The following is a 20,988-nucleotide window of genomic DNA, read 5'->3' as shown; positions in this document are numbered from 1 at the left end:
TTCTTTCCCTCTCATAAACACCACTGCTTTTTCTGCAGCAGCTGTGTTGTTTTAACTTTTTCTTATAGGCTAAGACACAGTGAGACACACTGAAACGAAGCGGAGGATTCTTTGGTGATGTGAGGGAGAAAAAGACTTAAGGGAATGTGTGTTCAGATCACATGATTCATATATTACTGCAGATACATGTTTACTATTGTTTGTTTACTGTTAGTCACATTACTGTCCCCCTTAAATCACTTTATGTTGGTTGACCTCTCAGGTCTCCCACAGAAATACTCATTTTACTCTGGAAAATATTTAACTGATAGATTAAAAAGCTGTAAAGAAAAAAAAAAAGAATAAAAAGAAACCTTTTACACAATTTTATAGATGAGATTTTGAATTTACTTCCATTCATAAACTTAACATATATTTATTTGTATTTGGTGTAAGATGCCAATTAATGTAAAAAAAAAACCATTAATAAAAATTACTGACAATAGAGTTGATGAATTGAATAAAAGAATATTGATTGATTGATTGATTGATTGATTGATTTATAATACTTTATTCATCCCGAGGGAAATTGGGTTAAGGCTGCCAGTCGTGCCAGCGCCGTCTTACCCTCCGACCATACATACATTACACAAACATCACATGGGGAAGACAGGTCAGAGGGGTATAACATGGAAAAAGCACAACATGAGGAAAGATAAGGAGAAAAAAATAACTCCCCCCACACTGAGCTCCAACAGGGAGATCAGTTTGGGAAAAGAAAAAAAACACCTCTGCACATAGCACATGAAAAAACTCTTAATACACCAAAGAAACACATGACAAGCAACAGGGGTGGGTAAAGGGTGAGAGACAGCCAATGTAGACAGTACATCTGGGCCTGCAGCCTGTGCGCTGGTCTCCTTGATCCACCGTCAGCATCGGAAGGGAATAAGCGTCGAAGGCGTTTGGAGGGGGAGGGGGGATGAGTGCACATCTGCATGTATATATGTCTGTGTGCGTGTGTGTGTGTGTGTCCAGAGTTCAGCTGAGACAGTGTCCTTCGCCCTGCCAAGCTAAGTAAACAGTCTTCCAGCCAACCCAGGTGGCCTTGCGTAGAATGGGAAGAACAGTCTCAACACAGTCGTTATCAGGGTGTTGTTGTTCAGCTCCAGCCTTGAGACCGCAGATGGCGCCAAAGGGGTATCCGCATGAAGTGATGGTGGTTTTTACTTTACTGCGAACAACTCATATGAATTTCAAAGCTGTTCTAACAGTCCGACACTGGTCTCTCAATCTCCCGTTGGAGAGCCGTGAGCTTCTCCATGATGATTTCAAACTTACGCTCCGTGATGTTGTCATTCTTGTGCTCAAAGAGCCAATTCTGAGAACACACGACCACAGTGAGCTTCTCCAAGATGTGATCCAATTTGCGCTCAGAGGTCTTATTCTGAGTATTCACGGCAGCCGTAAGCTTCTCCAAGATCTTATCCGTGCTGCACTCAATGAGCCCATTTGAGATACTCACGCCTCGTCCCATCGTTTCAATCCCAGCGGGCAGCCTTGTGGCGTTTTGAACAGCCGGTTCCGCTTTCTTAATTCTTCGATAAGCCAGGGCCAAGCCAGCTCCGATCAGCAAGAACCCTGTTATCATGGTTCCGAATAGGTAGATATCTTCAGCACTCAGGCTCACCCAAGCCCAGACTTCTCGTTGAGAAAAGGGTGTCAATTGCATTCAGAGACCAGTTGATCAAATCCATAATTCCTCTTTTAGGTTTTAGAGAACAGACTGTGAGAGAGTGTTCCAGGGAAAGTAATACAAAAAACACGAGACGAGACAAGGACACAAGAGGCTAAGCAGGGAAGCTAAGGGAGGGGAGGAGAGGAGAAAAGTGCGACCGCCTTCGTCAAGAGCAAGAGAGAAGAAAAGAAGAAAATATTATTAAAAACATACAAATGTAAAAAGAAAATGGCTTTCACATATCTCACCAATCTTGCACAAAATCAAAAAATAAATTTATCTAATCATCATTATTGATCCATGTCTGCACAGTGCAATATTTTTAGGGGCTGGGATGCCTCGGCCCAAAGTGATATTGTTTTCATGGGGCCCCAAATCCCATGAAAATGACACAAAGACATCTCTGCAACACTTCACAATTTTACAACTGTGTCAGCACAGCCACTGGGTACCCAGTGTGCTCGGATCTGTTTCCGCTTTTCACAATTTTACTGCCACTCAGTAAGTAGCTGGTATCTTCCAACAACCACCATAGCAATCTGCAAGGAGGTTTCCAATCCAGCACTGACCAGTTTCATGCTAGCAACTCCCAGCAGCCACTCACCACAGGTGGTGCTAACTGGTTCCAAGGCCTGAGTGTCCAGGAAGGAAAATGGTGGAGTCATGTATAATCTTTGAGACTGGGAGATGCAGATGTTACTTTTGTTTTTATTAAACAAAAGGACAAGAGAACAGCACTATACTGCTAGCACAACTTGTGCTCATTGATAGTATGCTGTCTGCGCAGATACTAACACAAAGCTCGCAAAGAACGCAGAGCGATGATAAAACTGGCTGCATCCCAACCTCAGGTCAGAAGCTCAAGCGTGATCTTCAACAGGTAACAAAAGCAGTAACCCTAACGTTCATGTGGTGTAATCTGTTTTAGTGTGACCTGTTTTATTGTGAGAGGCTTAAGGGGAAGAAAGTTCGACTGTGAACCAGCAGCTTGCTGAGAATAAAATGGCTTGCATGGATTTGGACGATAACACAGTAGAATTGCAATGACGATAACTGTCTCTCTGTGTTTTCATCTTTCTGTTTAAAGTTTGTAAATCATCATTAGGAGAGGGATTTGTGTCTGTGCTTGACTGTAGTATACGTATTATTACTGTTGTTTACTGGTAAATGTGTGACAGTGCTACACCTCTCTCCCATGTAGCCGAGTTCCAGTCATCCCCTATCACAAATTGTTTGAGAAATTACAAGAAAAAGATATGGATTATATTGTTCAAAGGTTCACGCTCTACTAAAAACTAGTATAATATGAACGCAGTATAGTGTTCTTACACAATTAGATGTCTGTTCAAAGGTTGATAGATACAAGATCAAAATACAAAAACTGAAAGCCAAGTCTACAAAGCAAACACAGAAACTTTGTCATGCAAGCAAAAAAAAAAAAAAAAAAAAAAAAAACACCTGAAGAGTTTCTAGTCTAAGGGTAAATACTTTAGCCAAGGAAATGAAAATCAGCATGCAAAGAATAACTCATTCCTGTTCAGACCCAAAAGTCATTTTAACACAACAATAAACAAGGTTCAGCAGGTCTGCCGTTTGTTGACGTAGTCCTCTCCAAAGTCGATCATCTGCTTCAGAGCAGCCAGTATCAGTGTGTCAATGTCATCATCTGTTTGGGTCTCATAGTGGTAGTTCTTGACAGGAAAGATGCAGTTCAGTGGAATACCCAATGTCACACTGACTGTCTCCATCTAAATTTCAACAGTTTAACATTTGTTAGCATTTATTTTACTTGAAATTTACTTGAATTAAACTGTTGGTAAAAAAAAAAAAATATTCCAGCTAAAATATTAAAAATTTAAAACGTTTTTAAAAAATTACCACTATAAAAGTACCTGTTCCTTCAAGTGGGAGCTCTTGTACACATTTCTTATATTATCTTTGACTTCTGGACAGGCTTCATCAATTTTGGTGAGAATTGCCATTTGGGGAATTCCTGTCAATACACAGAATATCAGAGTTGAGGTGATGTTTGCCAGCTTATTTAATTCAATTGAGTTTATCCTATAACCAAACTTTGCTCTTACCCATGTCCCTGGCTGCAAGTCTGACATCCCTCATCTTTTTCCATATATCATCACTCAGAAGTTTTGCTTTGTTGGCATCGATCACAGACACTAAAACATGAACTTTGTCATTTAGAGTGGGCACCTTGTTGTAGTCATGATCATGTTCGGATAACGAAGATTCAGGATTGAACTGCAAAAGAATCAAATCAGTTAAACAAGTATATACAAACGTTTCACACATCTTCTGGTTTACATGTCCATGCCTCTGCCAGACTTTTATCCCTGTTTGAACAAATGTATCCCCTCCTCTGATTTTTAAATCTAACTTTTAAATACACTGTACGTGTACGGCATAATAAAATAGTGTCATTGTATACACCATTAAATAGTGTCTGCAAAAATGCCTTAAACGTCATGATACCTTGTAACCATCCTTCACGTGCCCCTTCATGGCCAGTATGATGTCTTCCACCTTAACTCCTGTGTCTTTCTCAAGGCCCATGATGTCAGTGAAGGCAAAAGGATAAAAAGTTCCTGGTCCTCCTTTTTGGATTTTGAAAGTTTCATACTGTAAAACAGAAGGTTTTAACGATTCTGATAACAGGGTTACCTGATCACTGAAGACTACAAAACTGGTTTCTGGTTTAGTATAAGGCTGATATCTGTAAGAACAACTATGGACAAAAGTAAAGTGAAACTAAACTTGAGACAGAAATTCAAGAAGCAAGGAAAAGATATGTCATACAAGAGCAGACCCCATCCTAAGACCTCTGTAGTGCTAATCCTTACTGTGCTGCAGTGGAAAAACAAGTGAGCTTGGTTCTGCGTGCAGCTTTAAAGCCATTTAGTTTCAGTTCACTAGTTTTTTTACAAATTGCATGACTTTTGTTTAACAAATTGCACGAAATACATGAGCTTGACTAAACCATACTTGAATTAAAACATACTTTCTTAGTGAAGCTCTTTCCAGAAATTGCATCTGCCAAAGCTTGAGTGGTCGTTCTGCCTCGTAAAAGAGTGTCAACTGAGTTGATGAAGCTGGACTTGCCGGCACCAATGGGTCCATGAAGAAGAATTCTGAGGTGCTGGAGCTCAGAGTTATGAGGCTGGTAATTATTTATGTACTTTAGATCATTGGTTTTGCCACTGTTCAAACAAGAGTATTTATGACGTTAAAGTCAAGAAAGTGAAAGTGATAGTCAGTGGTGTAGGTATGTTGCGATTATGGTGCAGACACAGTGGTGAGACTATGCCACGAACACCAATGAGAACAGGAAATTCAGCTGACAGCAACCGATTTTTGCAAGTTAATTTATGACATTTACGTGGCAACAAAAAGCCCATTAAGGGTCAAATACTCACTTCAACTGTATTTTCCTCCATTCTTCACTTAAAGCTGAAAAATTGCACAGAATTGACAAAGAAAACAGAAAATATATTTTTAAGAAAGCATTTATTAAAAATATGTAATTTTTTCTGATCTGTTTGACTTTATTGTGTTATGTTTTGTCTTACTCTTTGGAGGGTTTACAGGTCGAGACTTTTGTCCTTCCATTGCTAAAAAAACATTACAGCACAATAATAACAACCACACATATTCATTAAAACATTTAGAACATAACTCTCTTTGCCTAAAATCTTTTGTGTTGTATTAGACTTGTACCAATGCTTTCATTGTATTTCTCTAATCAAACTAGGGAAATACAATTCACTAATTTATTTTTATTGATTAAAAAATGAATTAAATGGAAAATGATTTTTTTTTTAAATATATTAAATTTATTATGCTTGTAATACAGTTTTAGCATGCTAAAAATATTCAGAGTTCACATAGTGTCACAATGATCATCCATCATTGATTGCATTTATGAATGCAGAAGACCGCACGCTTTAGATTTACTTTTAGTTGAAGCATTTTGTTGATAGAATAAAAAATAATCCTTACCTTGAAAACTTTTACGTACAAAACTTTGTCCTGTTGTATGTGCCTGTCGAACTAAAAAGGAACGACAACTTTTGAGACCATGAAGTGGAACTAATGACTGCCACTGTGGTGCAAGCTACAATGTTGGCAAATATGTTCACATACTTTCATTTTTACAAGTGTTGTTTTGTCTTCTGACTGGCCAGCACACCACCGTCTACACTGTACATGATTTTCTTTTAGAATAAGCCAATCATCTCCTTCGGTGGAGATATTTTAAATAAAGATTCTTAGTTAATTTTAAGACCCATAACATGTATAGATTGTAAATGTATCCTGTAATTCGGCCACAGCAAAAAATGCTGAAAGTCTTTTTTTATGCTGAGAAGTAGGGATGGGTACCAGTAATGGCACCGGTTCTGACATAAACGTTAGTAACCAGACCGAAAAGCAGCGCACATTTCGGTGCTTTATTTTGGTGCTTTTTTTTTTTCCTGAGATGTCATACACTTTGGATTCTAGCCAATCATTTTACCTTTCCAAAGATAGTAGGCAGGCCCAGGTACGTACGTTCTTTTAGAGCAGAGCTACAGATTAAAAACGCCCAAGGCGAAGCGGTCAAAAGTCTTGCTGTACTTCACAGCAAAAGATGCAAACTCAGCAGCCTGCAACAAGTGCTTTAAGGTGATACTGTGATACTGTCAAAGGAGGTAACACCTCGAATCTGACGAACAGTGTTGGTCAAGTTACTTGAAAAAAGTAATCAGTTACTAATTACTGATTACTTCCCCCAAAAAGTAATCCCGTTACTTTACTGATTACTTATTTTCAAAAGTAATCGATTACTTAGTTACTTAGTTACTTTTTAAAAACACGATTTACAACCTGAATAGGTGATAAAGCGATAGATCTTTCAGCCCAATTCTACTTTTTCTGCATAATTCATCATACAAAATGTAATCAAATGGAAAAGTCTCTTTTTAAAACTTGTTTTATTAGTTTTAATCTTTTAACTTTATGCATCAAGCAAAAATTAAAGTATATGCAACATTCTCTGACTGGAAGAAATTTGTTTAACATTTAAACCTATTTTCTGCACATTCCAGCACATAAAATAAAATGTTTTTTGTGTTTACACTCACTCTTTCAAATAGATGCAAGTAAAACACAGCAGAAAATAAATAAAATCAAAGACTAGCGGTCCTGTTGCTCTATTTTCACCTGTAAAGCAGGACTGGGGTAGGCGGAGGAGGTTTACCCTGGTGCAGGTGTGCCGCAGCGGTCAGTGGAAGAATCCGCGAGTTTCTCTGTGAATTTCACATTACGTCGTAGTACACTCGGTGCTTGCTTGGAAGTTTAGGGGTTTTTCGCTGTAAAAGAAGTTTTCTTCCACGCACAACGGACACTAATGTTTTTGTCACTTTTATGGAATCAAACTCAAAATAAGGTCAGTACTTCCACGCTTTAAACGCTGCATGCTACACTCTGTCCCTTTTCGATATATTATGATCTGCAGACAGCTGTTGTCACGAACGTCGCACTCGCCACGCCACTGTCATGAGACGTTCTCGCAAAAAAATCACGGTTTTAGTAACGCAGTAACGCAGCGTTCCTACGTGAAAGTAACGGTAATCTAATTACCGTTTTTGCAATAGTAATCCCTTACATTACTCGTTACTTGAAAAAAGTAATCAGATTACAGTAACGCGTTACTGCCCATCTCTGCTGACGAAACACCTGGCGACGCATAGCGTTTTTTTAAAAGCTGAGAAATGCACCGTATTTCATAGCTTTCTGCAACACCTCACACCAAGCACATCTACTGCGGGTGCCTGTTATCTGCCTGTTATCGGACCGGAGTTAGCAACATCCCCCAAGAACCCGAAGAGTAGAGTCCTGGCCCCTAGCCCTGCCAGTGTAACAGAAATGATGAGGATGATGATGGCAGCAGCAGCCGTTCTTCTCTGCGTGAGTAGCTTAATGTTGTTCGTGTGTAATTTACGTTGAGTAGGCTAACACGTTATTAAATTAATGCATGTAAGGTGAACTAGCAAACACCGTCGTAGTTACATGCGGCTGTTTGATGGCAGATACTCCCTTCACCCTGGCCAAAAAGGCTAAAATGAACAAACAAAAAGTGGAAAACAGCTAAACATGAGAGGTTTTTGGACAAAGTTTGTGTTTTTTCCATTGTTTAAGCACTGCTTCCAGCCAAGAGTGATACCATATATGCCCTATAGCTGCAGAAAAGGCTAACATTGTTATCTTTTTACCAAAAAACAGCTAAACATGAGAGGTTTTTGGACAAAGCTTGTGTTCTCCATTCTTCAAGCACCAGTTCGAGCACCGTTTAAGCACCGGCACCGTTTCAAAAGTACCGGTTTGGCACCGATATCGGATAAAACCTAAACTATACCCATCCCTACTGAGAAGGGCTTCCCATAGCTCCACCTGTAATACCTCCACAGCGCACTTGGGGGTAGCAGCCCAACAGCTAAAGCTTTTACGGCTTGAATCATGAAACACGACAATGATCCCAAGTTCAACAAGAAATTTACAATTAGACAATGAAGCAATGGCCATGCATCATACTGATGTCATTGAAGATTTATTTTAATCTTTCCCTCCTTGGAGGGATGTAAAAGTTTAAAATAGAAATCTCTCACTCCTTTCAAAGCCTCTCATGCTAGTATGAATCAATAAACACCAACATCATAAAGTCAGATGAAGTCACTGAAAATGGATCTCTTTGACCTTGTAAAGATGTAAATAATATTAAACAAAATATGAACAAGGACCATCAACATGTGCAACTCTTAGACCACATGGAGAATGAGGTTATTTTGTGGCTGCATGCCTGTTTGGTGTATCCATGCTTTTCTGACCCACAATACCCCTGGCCATGCTCTCAACTAAATTCTTACAAAGTGACCTTTACACGCTGCATTAAATAAAGTTGATATAAAGATCACAAACTATCTATAACCAAAATTTTATTTTATGGTCACACATTATAGATATTTTTAAGCAATATTACCTTGTTAAATGTTTTTAACATCTTATTTAAATATATTTTTAACCATTTTTACAGACAAAATAAACTTAAATTCACATGAACTCATGATAGAAATCTACTGCTCTCACCATGTGCTATACACAACACGTGGCCTAAACAGCGAGCTAAAAATATCTGAGACAGGAGCATCGGTTGAGATAGTTTCCAGGACCTTTGTTGTGAAACTGTAAACAGACATAGATAAAAGATAAAGAAAATGATAAGGAAATAAACTACAACATCACGGTGTAATTACATAATTTATGGAACAACATGAGTTCACAACAACTGCACACTCCATTCAGTAATACGGTATGCAGCTTCAGCCTGATTAAGTATGTCTTCACTGAGATACATCTTTCACTTATGCAGCCATGACTGGTGTTATCCTGAGACTCCTGGCTGAAGGACTTTGCAGTGTGTTTCAGCAGAGAGACAGCCTTCAAAAGAGTACTGTAGGTAATAGGGCTGTGCGATATGACAAAAATCTCATATCCCAATATAAGAATTCTATCGTCCCGACAACGATATAAATCACAAAAATGTAACATTTTCTGTAAATTCTGTGAATCTCGGGCAGCTCGTCTTGCGGGAAGTGTTTCCAGCTGCGCGTCATGTAGCTGGAGTCCAGTGTTTTAACCGATGCATGAAACTATATATTTTTAGACATAAGTTGTAACGGCCCCCGTTTTCTTTGTGAGTATTTATTACACAGTGTGCTGAGGGGAAAAGCCTGTTCTAACGTTTGAGTCTAAGGTTTATTTTTTAGCACCTGACGGCTCTTTTTTACTTCTCATCCGTAAATAATCTGCTCTTTCACGTGATTCAGTTTATTTTGAAAAGTCTCAACAGGATCTTGAGCTTTATTGTGAAAGGTTTATGTGGAACATAAACAAGCGGACACGCGATGCTGTTACCGTCGTTGTTGCTAACCACAATGCATAAAAACAGGCGCTTGTCCATCCGTAGTGTGGTTATATAAAATATAAGAGAAAGAGAGAACTTTAAGAAATTAATATAGCCACTACAGTGACCATCAAAACGATGAAAAAATATTGCCGTAAACAGTTTATTTTGCGACACCACGAAACAAACGATAGCGTAAAATGAAACGATAGATGTTTTTATATCGTCATCCAATATATATCGTTATATCGAACAGCCCTAGTAGGTAATCAGCTGTTCAAAACGTGTGCTGCTAAACGTGTTGTGTGTTGCCCTAGTGGCACAAGTTGTGATCCCTGACTGTAATTCCTGATCTGAATTAGGTTCACTGAGGCAGTCAGTGTTACATCGATGCAAGTGGAGGGAAGTGTTAATTAATCTCTGGTGAAAATGACTCCAGGATTCCTAATAGTGTTAATGGAGGCCATGGTAATGCCATCTAGAGCAATTATCTCGTTAGACACCAAGTTTCTGAGATTTTTAGGGCAGAGTACAATAACCTCAGTTTTATCTGAATTTAGAAGCAGGAAATTATAGTTCATGTCTTTAGGATATTGGTATGGCTTAAAGATATTAACTGAGATTAGTTTCAGGGGTGATTTGTGGCAGAAGGATAGCACCACTAGTGAAAGAGGAGGTTTACAAAATGGTAGCGAGATCTGCTGTGATGTATGTTTTCAGAATTGTGGAAATAACAAAAAGACCGAAGGCAGAGCTGGAATTGGCAGAGTTAAAGATGCTAGGATTTTCAGTGGAAGTAAGTGAGTAAGTGTCTAAAATTGACAACATTAGAAATTAGTACATCAGAGGGATAGCCCAGATTGAGCAGTTTGGAGACAAAGTTAGAGAGGCAAGCAAGTCTGAGACAATTTGGACATGTGCAGAGCAGGGAGAGAGGATATAGTGGACAAAGGATATTATACATTATTTGACAAAGAAGTAACATTAATACAGTCCACAGCAGGATATACCTGTGTTAGTACTAGGGATTACTATAGCCTGTAAAGTTGTATGAATAACAGACATAAGCTCCACATCTGCAGTTTGAGAAGGTTTTTGAAAAAGATCTACGTTTAAATAATATTTTTGTCACATTCTGAAGGTGCTTCAAGTAAAGTAAAAATACACAATTCAGTAAAAGGACTAGATGTTACAATCCCTGATAATGCATTGCTTTAAATGGAGAAAATCTTGAGGGGGATGGCTGTTATGAGGAAAGGCAGCCCAGAAACTTTACCAGCGGCACACATCGTTGTGTGCCTTAACTTTCGGTCTTTTACCCAAGCTATTCTGCCATTTTTCCTTGGTTAGGTTTAGGAATTAGAGATCTGATCTACATTATCATATTAAAATTTGGGACACATCGTCAGTAGTGGACCTCGGATGCATCAGGTGTTTCCCCCCCAAAAAAAGTAAAAATATACACAAGTAAAAAATATAAAATGCCAGAAATAAAGAACAGCATGAAAAAAATGAAAGCTACAAACTTACTCAAACCAAAAACAGGAAAAGACTCCAGGGCTAAGATAACAGACATTCTGACAAAGGGGAACGGGAAAAGATGACTATATATACGCAGAGGAGGGCAGGTAAGGAAAGTGGAGTCTTTACCTCACAACATAAAGCACATTGAGGCAACTGTTATGATGATTTGGCACTATATAAATAAAATTGAACTCAGACAGACATGAATGAATTAAATACAGTAAACTTGACACCAGAGGATGGAATACTGAGGGAAGACTTAAACTATATATTATCTAAGAACTGGGAACAAGACTAAATACAAGAATAAATAAACTTGAAATCTGCGTAAACTAACCCCTCAGTTAACTAACCTGTACATCATCCATCCATCCATCCATCCATCTTCATCCGCTTTATCTGAGGCCGGGTCGCGGGGGCAGCAGCCTAAGCAGAGAAGCCCAGACCTCCCTCTCCCCAGCCACCTCCTCCAGCTTATCCGGGGGAACACCAAGGCGTTCCCAGGCCAGACCTGTACATCAGTAATTCAAAAAGTAATGTGAACAAAAAAATGTACTTCTTTAAAGTCACATGGCTTACTTGAAAACAAATAGATGAATGTGAAAGTTAAACCAGTAAGGAAACTAATAGTGTAGTGGAGATATCAGGGATAGGTACGATTGTGGCACTGATTCAGTCTTTAGCACTATTGTCACCCCGGTGTGTCGGCCAGAACACCACTTAGGCCAAATTGTCCCAGAGTATGGAAGGAGCTTGAGGTTTGGTTTGAGGCACTTTATTGTCACAACTCAATTCCTGTGGCTGTGAAAAAAGCTGCGTGTGGTTTTCTACGAAGGAAATACACAATACAAATAAATGATAAATAAGAGACTAGACAAGTGACATATTCAGATATAGACATAATACAATATAGTTAACATAACCATGTATAAAGATCAGAGCAATATAGTACACTTCTATTTAAACTATGAAACTGAACGAGTATTACTGCGAGGTTAAGTCAGTACACAGGTACAGTCAGTACACAGGAACCACTTCCGGTAGTTATACAAAATAAAGGCTTCCCCATTATAATCCGCCGTAGTGCTCTTATTGTGAAGGGCAAGTGGGAATGTGATACTTCCGGTCGAACTATGATCGGCATTTTAATGATCCTCATAACAAATTGTCCGCAACAAACTCTGTATTATAAAGTAAACAATCACGAGCACCACATAGAAAACACAAGGAAGCTCTGATAACACAGGAATGAAGTTATGGACATATGAGAGACTGTACAATTAAAGCTAAACCAGGATAAGCTAACTAACATCAATTAGCATATGAAATGAGGGTGAACTCATGCGTTGCATTTGTGGCCTATACCGCTCCAACTATGAGCTACATTAGCACCTAAATGGTAAACTTATTACAGTATCAACACAAACAAAGGCAAAATGCAACACAGGTTAATACTCACTTATCATTCACGCACACATGACATCCCACAGGAATCAGTGTACCCCCACCGGACCAACACTGCTCATCCGACATTAAACTGCCTACCTTACTAACAGGATGATGTCACCAGACGGTGGGCTGGCTCAAACTAATAGAAGGTCAAATATTAAATGAACAGTACCTACTTACTTAGACTTAGTTCCTCCTGCGCCGGATGGTGCATTGGGCGGCAAAGGATCGCCAACGACCTCGGTTTGCAGCCACATCTTCAGCCTCGTCCCATGAAAGATCGGCCGCTTTCAGGTCCTCAATGAATGACCGTCTCCACGTCTGTTTTGGTCGTCTGTGGCTCTGTGACCCCCGGGTGGGTCTCCACAACATGGCTATCTTTGGTAATCGTTCCGGATGTTGGTGAAGAATGTGACCGGCGAAACGAAATCGTCGCTCCAATACCACATTCGCGTACCTCCTCATTAGTAACACGATCTCGATACGAAATCTTGAGAATCCGTCGGAGGCCGCGCTGTTGGAAAACATTCAGTCGTCAGGTGATGGTTGCTGTCGACTTCCAGGTTTCACTCGCATAGATAGCCATCGGTACGACTATCGTATTGAACAAACGGATTTTGGATGATATCGAGATGGTGGTCAATCTCGAAACCGAATTCAAGTTGCGCATGGCCGATGATGCCTTTCCGAGCCTACAGGCGATGTCCTTGTCCGAGCCACCATCTGGTGTTATCACACTGCCAGATACGTGAACTGATCAAATTCATCAAGCAGGCGGTGGCCAGCGAGTACCGGAGTATTCACTCTAGCATAACCGAGTCGCATGACTTTGCTTTTGGCAGCGCTGATCCGCAGTCCGATTTTTGACGCTTCATTTTCCAGTATGGCGGTCAAATCGCAAATGGAGCGTTGAGTATACCCGAGCAGCGCAATGTTGTCCGCGAAATCAAGATCTGCAATTTGTCGTTCATCATTTCCTTGGATTCTGTGCTCGCCATCCCACAGCCAGCACAAACAGGAATGGTGAAATAACGCATCCTTGTCGGACTCCCGTCTCAAACAAGTCTGAAATCCCACTGTCTGTACAGCAGCTTGACTCGTGGTAGATGTTTCTCAGGAGGTTAACTAACATCTCCAGTATGCCGTAGGACCTGGCAATTCTCCAGATCGTTTCTCGATGCACGCTGTCGAACGCTTTTGTAAAGTCAATGAAGTTGATTGACAGTCGTTGCTGTAGTTCGGCACTTTGTTCAATTATTGTCCGTAGCACAAAAATCTGCTCTGAACAGGATTGTCCATTCCGGAACCCGCCTTGTTCTTCCCACAGCAGCTGATCGACCGTCGAGCAAAGACGTCGGAGTAGCACGAAGCACAGGACCTTTCCTGGAACGGAAAGGAGAGTTATCCCACACCAGTTGTTACAATCAGCAAGATCACCCTTCTTCGGCAGTTTCATGATGACGCCCTTCCTCCAATCGTTCAGAGCTGTTGTCGTCTCCCAGCAGCGATTGAGCAGGGCCGTAAGTTGTTCGACTATATGGTCGCCGCCATTTTTTAACATCTCGTCCAACCCCGGGGCCCAGCCAGCCTTCATTGACCGAATCGCGGCTTTTGTCTACGCAATGGTATTTGGACCGAAGTTAACTGGAGGGTCATCCACGGGGCGGAAGGCGTCTTCGGTATCGTCGACATAGGCGCTGGTTGATTTAGGATTTCCTCGAAATGTTGGACCCATCGTCCTTGTTCCTCCACCGTTGTTAAGAGGCAGCCATCCTTGCCCTTGACTGGTACCCCTCTGCCAATTGGAGCACCACTCAGTTCCTGAACGATTCGATAAAGCATCTTGGTATCATTCTTGTTCGTTGCCTCTTGTGCTTCTTGTCCTTTCCGTTCGATCCAATCCCGTTTGTCCTGTCGGCAACTCAGTTTGACCATTCGATCCATCAGCCGATAACGCATATCCGCTGCATCCAAGACTTGTCCCGGTGGCTATCGATCGCGTACTTGCTTTGCCTTGTTCCGCTCATCAATAAGGTCCCACGTGTCTCTGTGGATCTATCGTTCACAAAACGTGCCATAACGTGCCAAACGTGTCAAAAGGCTTGGGGTGTTGACCGTTGGACACTGTTCTCATGAGCCGGAGTCGACACTTGGCGATGAGTAGATGGTGATCCAAGCCGGCATCCGTGCCCCGCCAGCATCGCACGTTGAGTAACAATTCTCGCCACCGTCTCCGTACACAAACGAAATCGATTTTGTTTTCGTATCTTTGTCCCGGAGCCCGCCATGTCGTCTTGTGCGCTTCTCTTGTGTTGGAAAAAGGTATTCCCAACGCAAAGGTCATTCGTGGTGCAAAATGAACAGAGCCGGTCGCCGTTATCAGTCGTGTGTACGCCCACTTCATGGGGCCCAATGGTTGATTCAAATCCAGCCCGGTCCCCGTCCAGTTGTGCGTTATAGTCACCAACCATGAATAGGTGATCGTGCTGGGGAATGGCCGCTAAAACCTCTTGGAGCTGGTTGTAGAAGCTGTCTTTGATTGTATCGTCCACTTCCTCGGTGGGAGCATAAACCTGGACGAACGTGGTCTTTGCTTGCCATGTTCAAAATCGAGCCTTGACGATGCGGTCTGAAACTGGTTCCCAGCCGATCAATGCTTTTGTCAAAATCAGTCCGACACCACGTGCATGGTCGGTGCTATGTCCAGAGTAGAGAATCATCTTGCCATCGCTCATGATTTTCCCTGCGCCAGTCCATCAAACTTCCGCTAGACCTAAGACTTCAAGGCAATAGTCATCGAAGACCTTTAGCACTTGCATGAGGTATCCCGTTCGGTAGGGTGGTCTGACATTCTATGTCCCGATGCGAGTTGATATCCTTTCGTTGAGGAATGGTCGATCCATCGAGGGACGGATGGTCACGAGACTTTGATCCGTCCCCGTCACTAGCGATTGACCTTCCTCTCCGCTGATTGCTCGTTGGTTTTCACTTGTCGTTTCTGTAGCATAGAAGGTTTTTACAGGAAGGGGTTGCTAGCCTCGACCTAACCCTCCTCCTTTATCCGGGCTTTGGACCGGCACTGGGAAGCGAGCTATCCAGAGGCGGAGTTAAAAATGAACAGTACATAAACTTATATAAACTTACAAACACTGGGATCAGAACTCAAATAGAATTGTCCTATGAACTTTGGGGCCTTTTATACAAATAGAATAGCCCCACGTGTTAGCATTGCAATCATTGTGTCCAAAACCACGTAGGAGAAGGTAAGACCTTTTCAATTATGCTGCTTCGACTCAAATTCAGTAACAATACCAATAAGAAAGACAATTAGTTTACTGTGTAGTCAGTTACAATCACAGCGTTGTTTATTCTGCTCTCAGAGATTTAATTATCCTGAAGCATTACAGCTGCAAGATGAAATTATTTTTTATTGTTTTTTATATATTGTACATTACACTATACTACATACAGTACTACAAACATTTTCTACATGCTTTATTGCTGAAGCTTAGGGATTTATCTCTCTCTCGTTCGCTCTCTCATGCATGTCTAATAATGAACTGCAAATAATAACTAATTCAATTTTAGAAATTTTCACAAAAAATATGAATTCAATAACTAGGTATTCTTATCGTTGTTATTTAAATATATTTGTTGATTTGCGCGTGTGTGTGTGTGTGTGTGCGTGTGTGTGTGCTTGATAATTTGCAGGTGTAGAGAGAGAAAATAACATCCATCCATCCATCTTCTTCCGCCTATCCGGGGCTGGGTTTCAAAGGCAGTAGCCTGAGCAGAGAAACCCAGACTTCCCTCTCCCCGGCCTTCTCCTCCAGCTTTTCTGGGAGAACACCAAGGCCAACCAAGAGATATCCCTCGAGTGTGTCCTGCATCCGCCCAGGGGCCTCCTCCCGGTGGGACATGCCCGGAACATCTTACCCAGGAGGCACCCAGGAGGCATCCCTGTCAGATGCCCAAACCACCTCAACTGGCTCCTTTCGACGTGGAGGAGCAGTGGTGCTAGCTCTGAGCCCCTCCCGGATGGCTGAACCTCTCACCCTATGGGGGTGTCCAAATTCATAGGCTGCATCCTCCTGAGGCCGCGTTACAGCGACACGACGAAGGCTGTCCAAATTCGTAGACTCCAAATGCAACCGACAAATGCGTCCTCCTTTTCCCCAGATTTGAAGGATGGGTCAGGTGTATCCTTCGCAGCCCATCGTATCCCAGAATTCATAGCGCGACTAAGCCAATTCCAGTTTCCAACAATGGCAGAACTTACTTATTTTTAATATTACTCTTATTACTTTTCTGGGTCACAAAATCAACTTTTAAAATATTTTCAGGTGAGAATGTAGCTGTGTAAACTTCAAATGTCTAATCGACATCACATATTTGCAAAGGTGCTCCGATATTTTTGGAGACTTCTGTTACCCACCAGCTCGATAGCTAGCCAGGGTGAGAAAAACAAACTCCCGGCACATCGTTTTCAACCCCCCGCGGGCTTTCGCTATTCAGGTTAAGCATGATATATAAGTCACTTAGATAACTTAAAAATGTTTTTGTTTGGCTTTTTTCAGTGTTTTATTTGTTCGCGAGTAAATCAGTTTGGCTGAGATTAAAGTTACAGTTTTCACACAGCTGAATAAACGTCAAAAAGAAAAATGATTAAACAGAAGTGTGAGATGATCAAGGAAAGGCCAACCAGCCTTTGGAGGAAGCTAATTTTTGCTGCTTGTACCAGCTACCCCGTTCTCTGCGGCCTGCTGGAGCGGGGGGGCTAGGAGGAGGAGTTGGCCGTCCGACTGGGGTCTGGAATGTGGGGCCTCCCTGCTGCTGCGGAGTCGGGGCGGTCTGCTTCTCCCCACCGCAGGGAAAAGGGTAACACCACCTGGGTCTGGGTGCAGTTTCCCCCTCCAGGGGCAAGGGTACCCGGACCCGGTTCTTAGAGTACGCTTGGGGAGAGTGATTGTGTGTACAGCGTCTCTTTATGTCTGTCTCCGCGTTGGTTGAGTGTGGAATAATTGCCTATGAGAGCATGAGGGTGGGAATGGATGTTTGTATCTGTGTGTGCCTGTATGTCTGTGTCTATATGTCAGGTTGGGTATCAGACGCCACCTCTCTGGGGACATCTCAGGCCCTCCAAGGTTTGGAGCCTATCTCCCCCACCACTTCCCCTGCCGGTGGTGGGCGCCCTCAGACATCGGTGCGTTGGTGGTTCTCTGTGTCCGGGGGTGGGCGCCCAGGTACACACCGGCTCACTACTTGGCGGCTGCTTATCGGGGCCTGGAGCCTGGGGCTCGCTCGGGCCACTTCGGAGGCGGGGTGCCCTCGGCCTCTCGGCCCGGGGCTCGGTCACTCAGGCACAGCTGGCTGCCGGCGGAGCTCACGGGCACGTCACTGCAACCCCCCCGGCTTCTGCTCCGCGGCTGCTGAATGACCCCTCATCTGGGACTCTCCTCATCTCTTTCTGGGATAGTGACGCGGCTGCCCCTCTGTTGGTCTTCCTTGGTCTCTTGTGTTCTGGGGGCCTCTGGATGTCTGGAGTTTTGATCTCCTCCATACCTGCTTCATGCCCTGGAGGACGGGGCAGTGGCCCCCCACACCCTCTAGCAGATCATTACATGAAGGAACCTTTTAAAAACAAGCGCGTTCATGCTCACAGGTGTACACACAGGTGATCACACACAAACTACACCCTTTTTGGCTCTTACCTCAAAGCACACTGTGCGCTGTCGATCTTACGTGCTGCACAATAATGTCTAACATTTAGCATTTACTGTCATATTCCCATAGATCATTGTGATGTTGTTTATTACCCTCGTTTTCTTCTGCTTGCTTTCTCTTTCTTTCTCAACAGGTGAACCAGATGATCAATATATGTATTTTTTTTTTGTCTGCTTATTTTGTTGGTTTTTGGTTTTTTGCCCTTTTTCCCCGTCCCTCTTCCCCGCTGTTTTTTTCTTTCCTCTTTCTTTCTCCCTTTCTTTCCCCAGTTAAGTCTGTCCCGTATTCAGCAAGCGAAAATAAAATAAACAATAAAAGGTGAATCAAATGGACCATTACGGCAAGGCTGGGATGGTCAATTTGGTAAAGTAAATCCGTTGGGCATCTTTCTTCGCCTTTAGACAATAATTCTGATGGCAAAAGAACCAAACGGGACAGGTTTAAAAAAAAAAAAAAAAAAAAAAAAAAAAAAAAAAACCCCTCTTCTTTCGGTCGCTACCCAAAGCTCGCAACCATAGATTAGGGTAGGGATGTAGATCGACCTGTAAATTGAGAGCTACGCTTTTACACTCAGCTCTCTCTTCACCTAGACGCACCAGTACAGTGTCTGCATCACTGCAGCCGCAGCACAAATCCATCTGTCGATCTCCCGCTCTTCTCTCCTATCACTCGTGAACAAGGCCCCGAAATACTTAAACTCATCCACTTGGGGCAGGAACTTATCTGTTAGTGGGCACACACCCTTTTCCGGCCGAGGGCCATGGCCTCAGATTTAGAAGTGCTGAATCTCATTCCTACCGCTTCACACTCGGCTGCAATCCATTCTAGTGTGAGCTGGAGGCCATCAACTGATGAAGCAAACAGAGCCACATCATCTTCGAAAAGCAGAGATGAGATTCTGAGACCACCCAAGTGGAAGCCTTTGCCACTTGACTACACCTAGAAATTCTGTCCGTAAAAATTATAAACAGGATCATGACATAGTGCAACCATGGCGGAGTTCAACACCTACCGGAAATGAGCCCGACTTATGCTATGCGGACCAAGCTCTTGCAACAGCTGTATAAGGATCCAATGGCCTGTAGTAATGAGCCAAACCAAACGAAAACTGCATCGTTCCTCCTGTATCTGAGGTTTGAATAATGCAGAGGCAGGCAACCTTTCTGATGATGAGTGCCATCTAAAATTTCTCAGAAGTCAATGTGCCATATGATTGCATTAGCAATAAATTTAATAACGGTCTATATTAACAGTTACACACTATATAGAACAACTTTATAGAATTATATTTGTTCACAGATGTTGGCAGCTATCAGCAAGTAGTTATCAGCTATTTTGAAACGACAAAACACTTTTTTATCCATAACAAGAACTCCATAACAGCAAATGAACTGTACAACAGAAAATGCAAATGCTATTTATGGTCTCCTCACAACAATGATAAGAAAAATAAACTGGGCCAATATGGCATGTTTGTTAATACAGAGATATACATTTTAATGTGATCTCTGGTCTCCCACTTGGAGACACAGGTCTCCGAGTGTCCAGCATTCAGACGGCTACCTGAGGACACTCTTCATGTGAGAGAAAATCTGCTCACACAAATATGTAGAGCAAAATACTGTCAATAAGGCCTCTGCAATGTTCTGAAGACAGTTACACTTGTCAGGTAGTGATGTCCAGCAGGTGAAAATGCAAGCTCCATGAACACGCACAGCTATGGATTCCAGCTGCGTTCGTATTTCTGCAAACTTTAACCCCCACAGAGTCAAGGTTTTCAGTTCAATCAGCTGCATTTTGATGTAGACAAATCCAGCTGCTCATTAAAGCTTTCTGGTTTGATCAGTCTCGAGTCTACGGATATATACATGTATTTCCGTGGTGCTGATGCTGCGCTGAGCGGACAGCTCCTGAAGCATTTGAAGTGTCGGAATGTGGAAATTTCAACATCGCTTGAAAAAACCTGCCAGCTACCAACGCCCCTCTCCGTAGGCTAAGTTATTTTTAGCCAATTACAAGTTGAATCTGGTAGTTGGGGTTGTTAGCTAAGATACCGTCATTAAGAAGTGGCACAACTAATGTGTCTATGCGAGCTAATTTGCGATGTGCACCGCTGGCCCGGCCATTTATTTTTTAATGCACCTTCTCAGATTAATTCACTGCGTGTCATGCCCAGGGCTGGACTGGGACAAAAAATCAGCCCGGGCATTTTCACTAGAGACCGGCCCACCAGGTATTAAAGTCATAAAGCCTTTGAATGAAAGCAAACGCTGTTGTGACAGTGGTGTACACTGTCTTGTTGGTATATGTATGAGTTCTATACATCAGATAAAAACTTTGGTTGTAAGATTCAGATAATTATTTAACCCTGTAAGACCTGCCATAGAACCAAGTCCGCCAGAGCTTATCTTTATATTTTTACATGCTGTAGTGCCATTTTTGGGAGCATTTCAAGTTGCTATACATCAATACAACCGTTATAGCCCAAATTTTAATAATATGTATGCATACAGTCCATAGTAACTACATTAATTGCAAAAAAGTGCAATAAACTACAAAGAAATTGAAAATCGTTTTTGTTTTGTTTTTTTTTTACATATATTTCTAGTTTGAGAAATGTAAG

General features: G+C 42.0%; 1 protein-coding gene and 1 pseudogene across 1 annotated transcript; both read right to left on the bottom strand.

Moving 5' to 3' along the window:
* Positions 1-3,252: 3,252 nt before the first annotated feature.
* LOC116322173 (interferon-induced protein 44-like) lies at positions 3,253-5,796 on the bottom strand. The gene is made up of 8 exons (XM_031742180.2): positions 5,729-5,796; positions 5,299-5,340; positions 5,146-5,179; positions 4,731-4,929; positions 4,205-4,351; positions 3,802-3,973; positions 3,610-3,710; positions 3,253-3,465 (listed from the first exon to the last, which is right to left on the bottom strand). Exons 2-8 carry the CDS (start codon positions 5,336-5,338, stop codon positions 3,295-3,297), a joined length of 864 nt encoding a protein of 287 aa, XP_031598040.1. The 5' UTR covers positions 5,339-5,340; positions 5,729-5,796; the 3' UTR covers positions 3,253-3,294.
* Positions 5,797-14,703: 8,907 nt separating this feature from the next.
* Positions 14,704-16,561, bottom strand: LOC116322171 (annotated as a pseudogene).
* Positions 16,562-20,988: the final 4,427 nt, after the last annotated feature.

This window comes from Oreochromis aureus, linkage group 4 (assembly GCF_013358895.1).
Source record: "Oreochromis aureus strain Israel breed Guangdong linkage group 4, ZZ_aureus, whole genome shotgun sequence".
NCBI classification, from domain to species: domain Eukaryota; kingdom Metazoa; phylum Chordata; class Actinopteri; order Cichliformes; family Cichlidae; genus Oreochromis; species Oreochromis aureus.
This window is presented reverse-complemented; position numbering and strand designations above follow the sequence as displayed.

Bases quoted from the DNA above. Each gene is read 5' to 3' on its own strand.
- LOC116322173 (XM_031742180.2), bottom strand. From the start codon at position 5,338: ATGGAAGGACAAAAGTCTCGACCTGTAAACCCTCCAAAGA. The intron at 3,974-4,204 runs GTATCATGACGT...ATTCTTTTGCAG, and splicing joins ACGTGAAGGATGGTTACAAG to TTCAATCCTGAATCTTCGTT. The intron at 3,711-3,801 runs GTAAGAGCAAAG...GTGTATTGACAG, and splicing joins ACTTGCAGCCAGGGACATGG to GAATTCCCCAAATGGCAATT.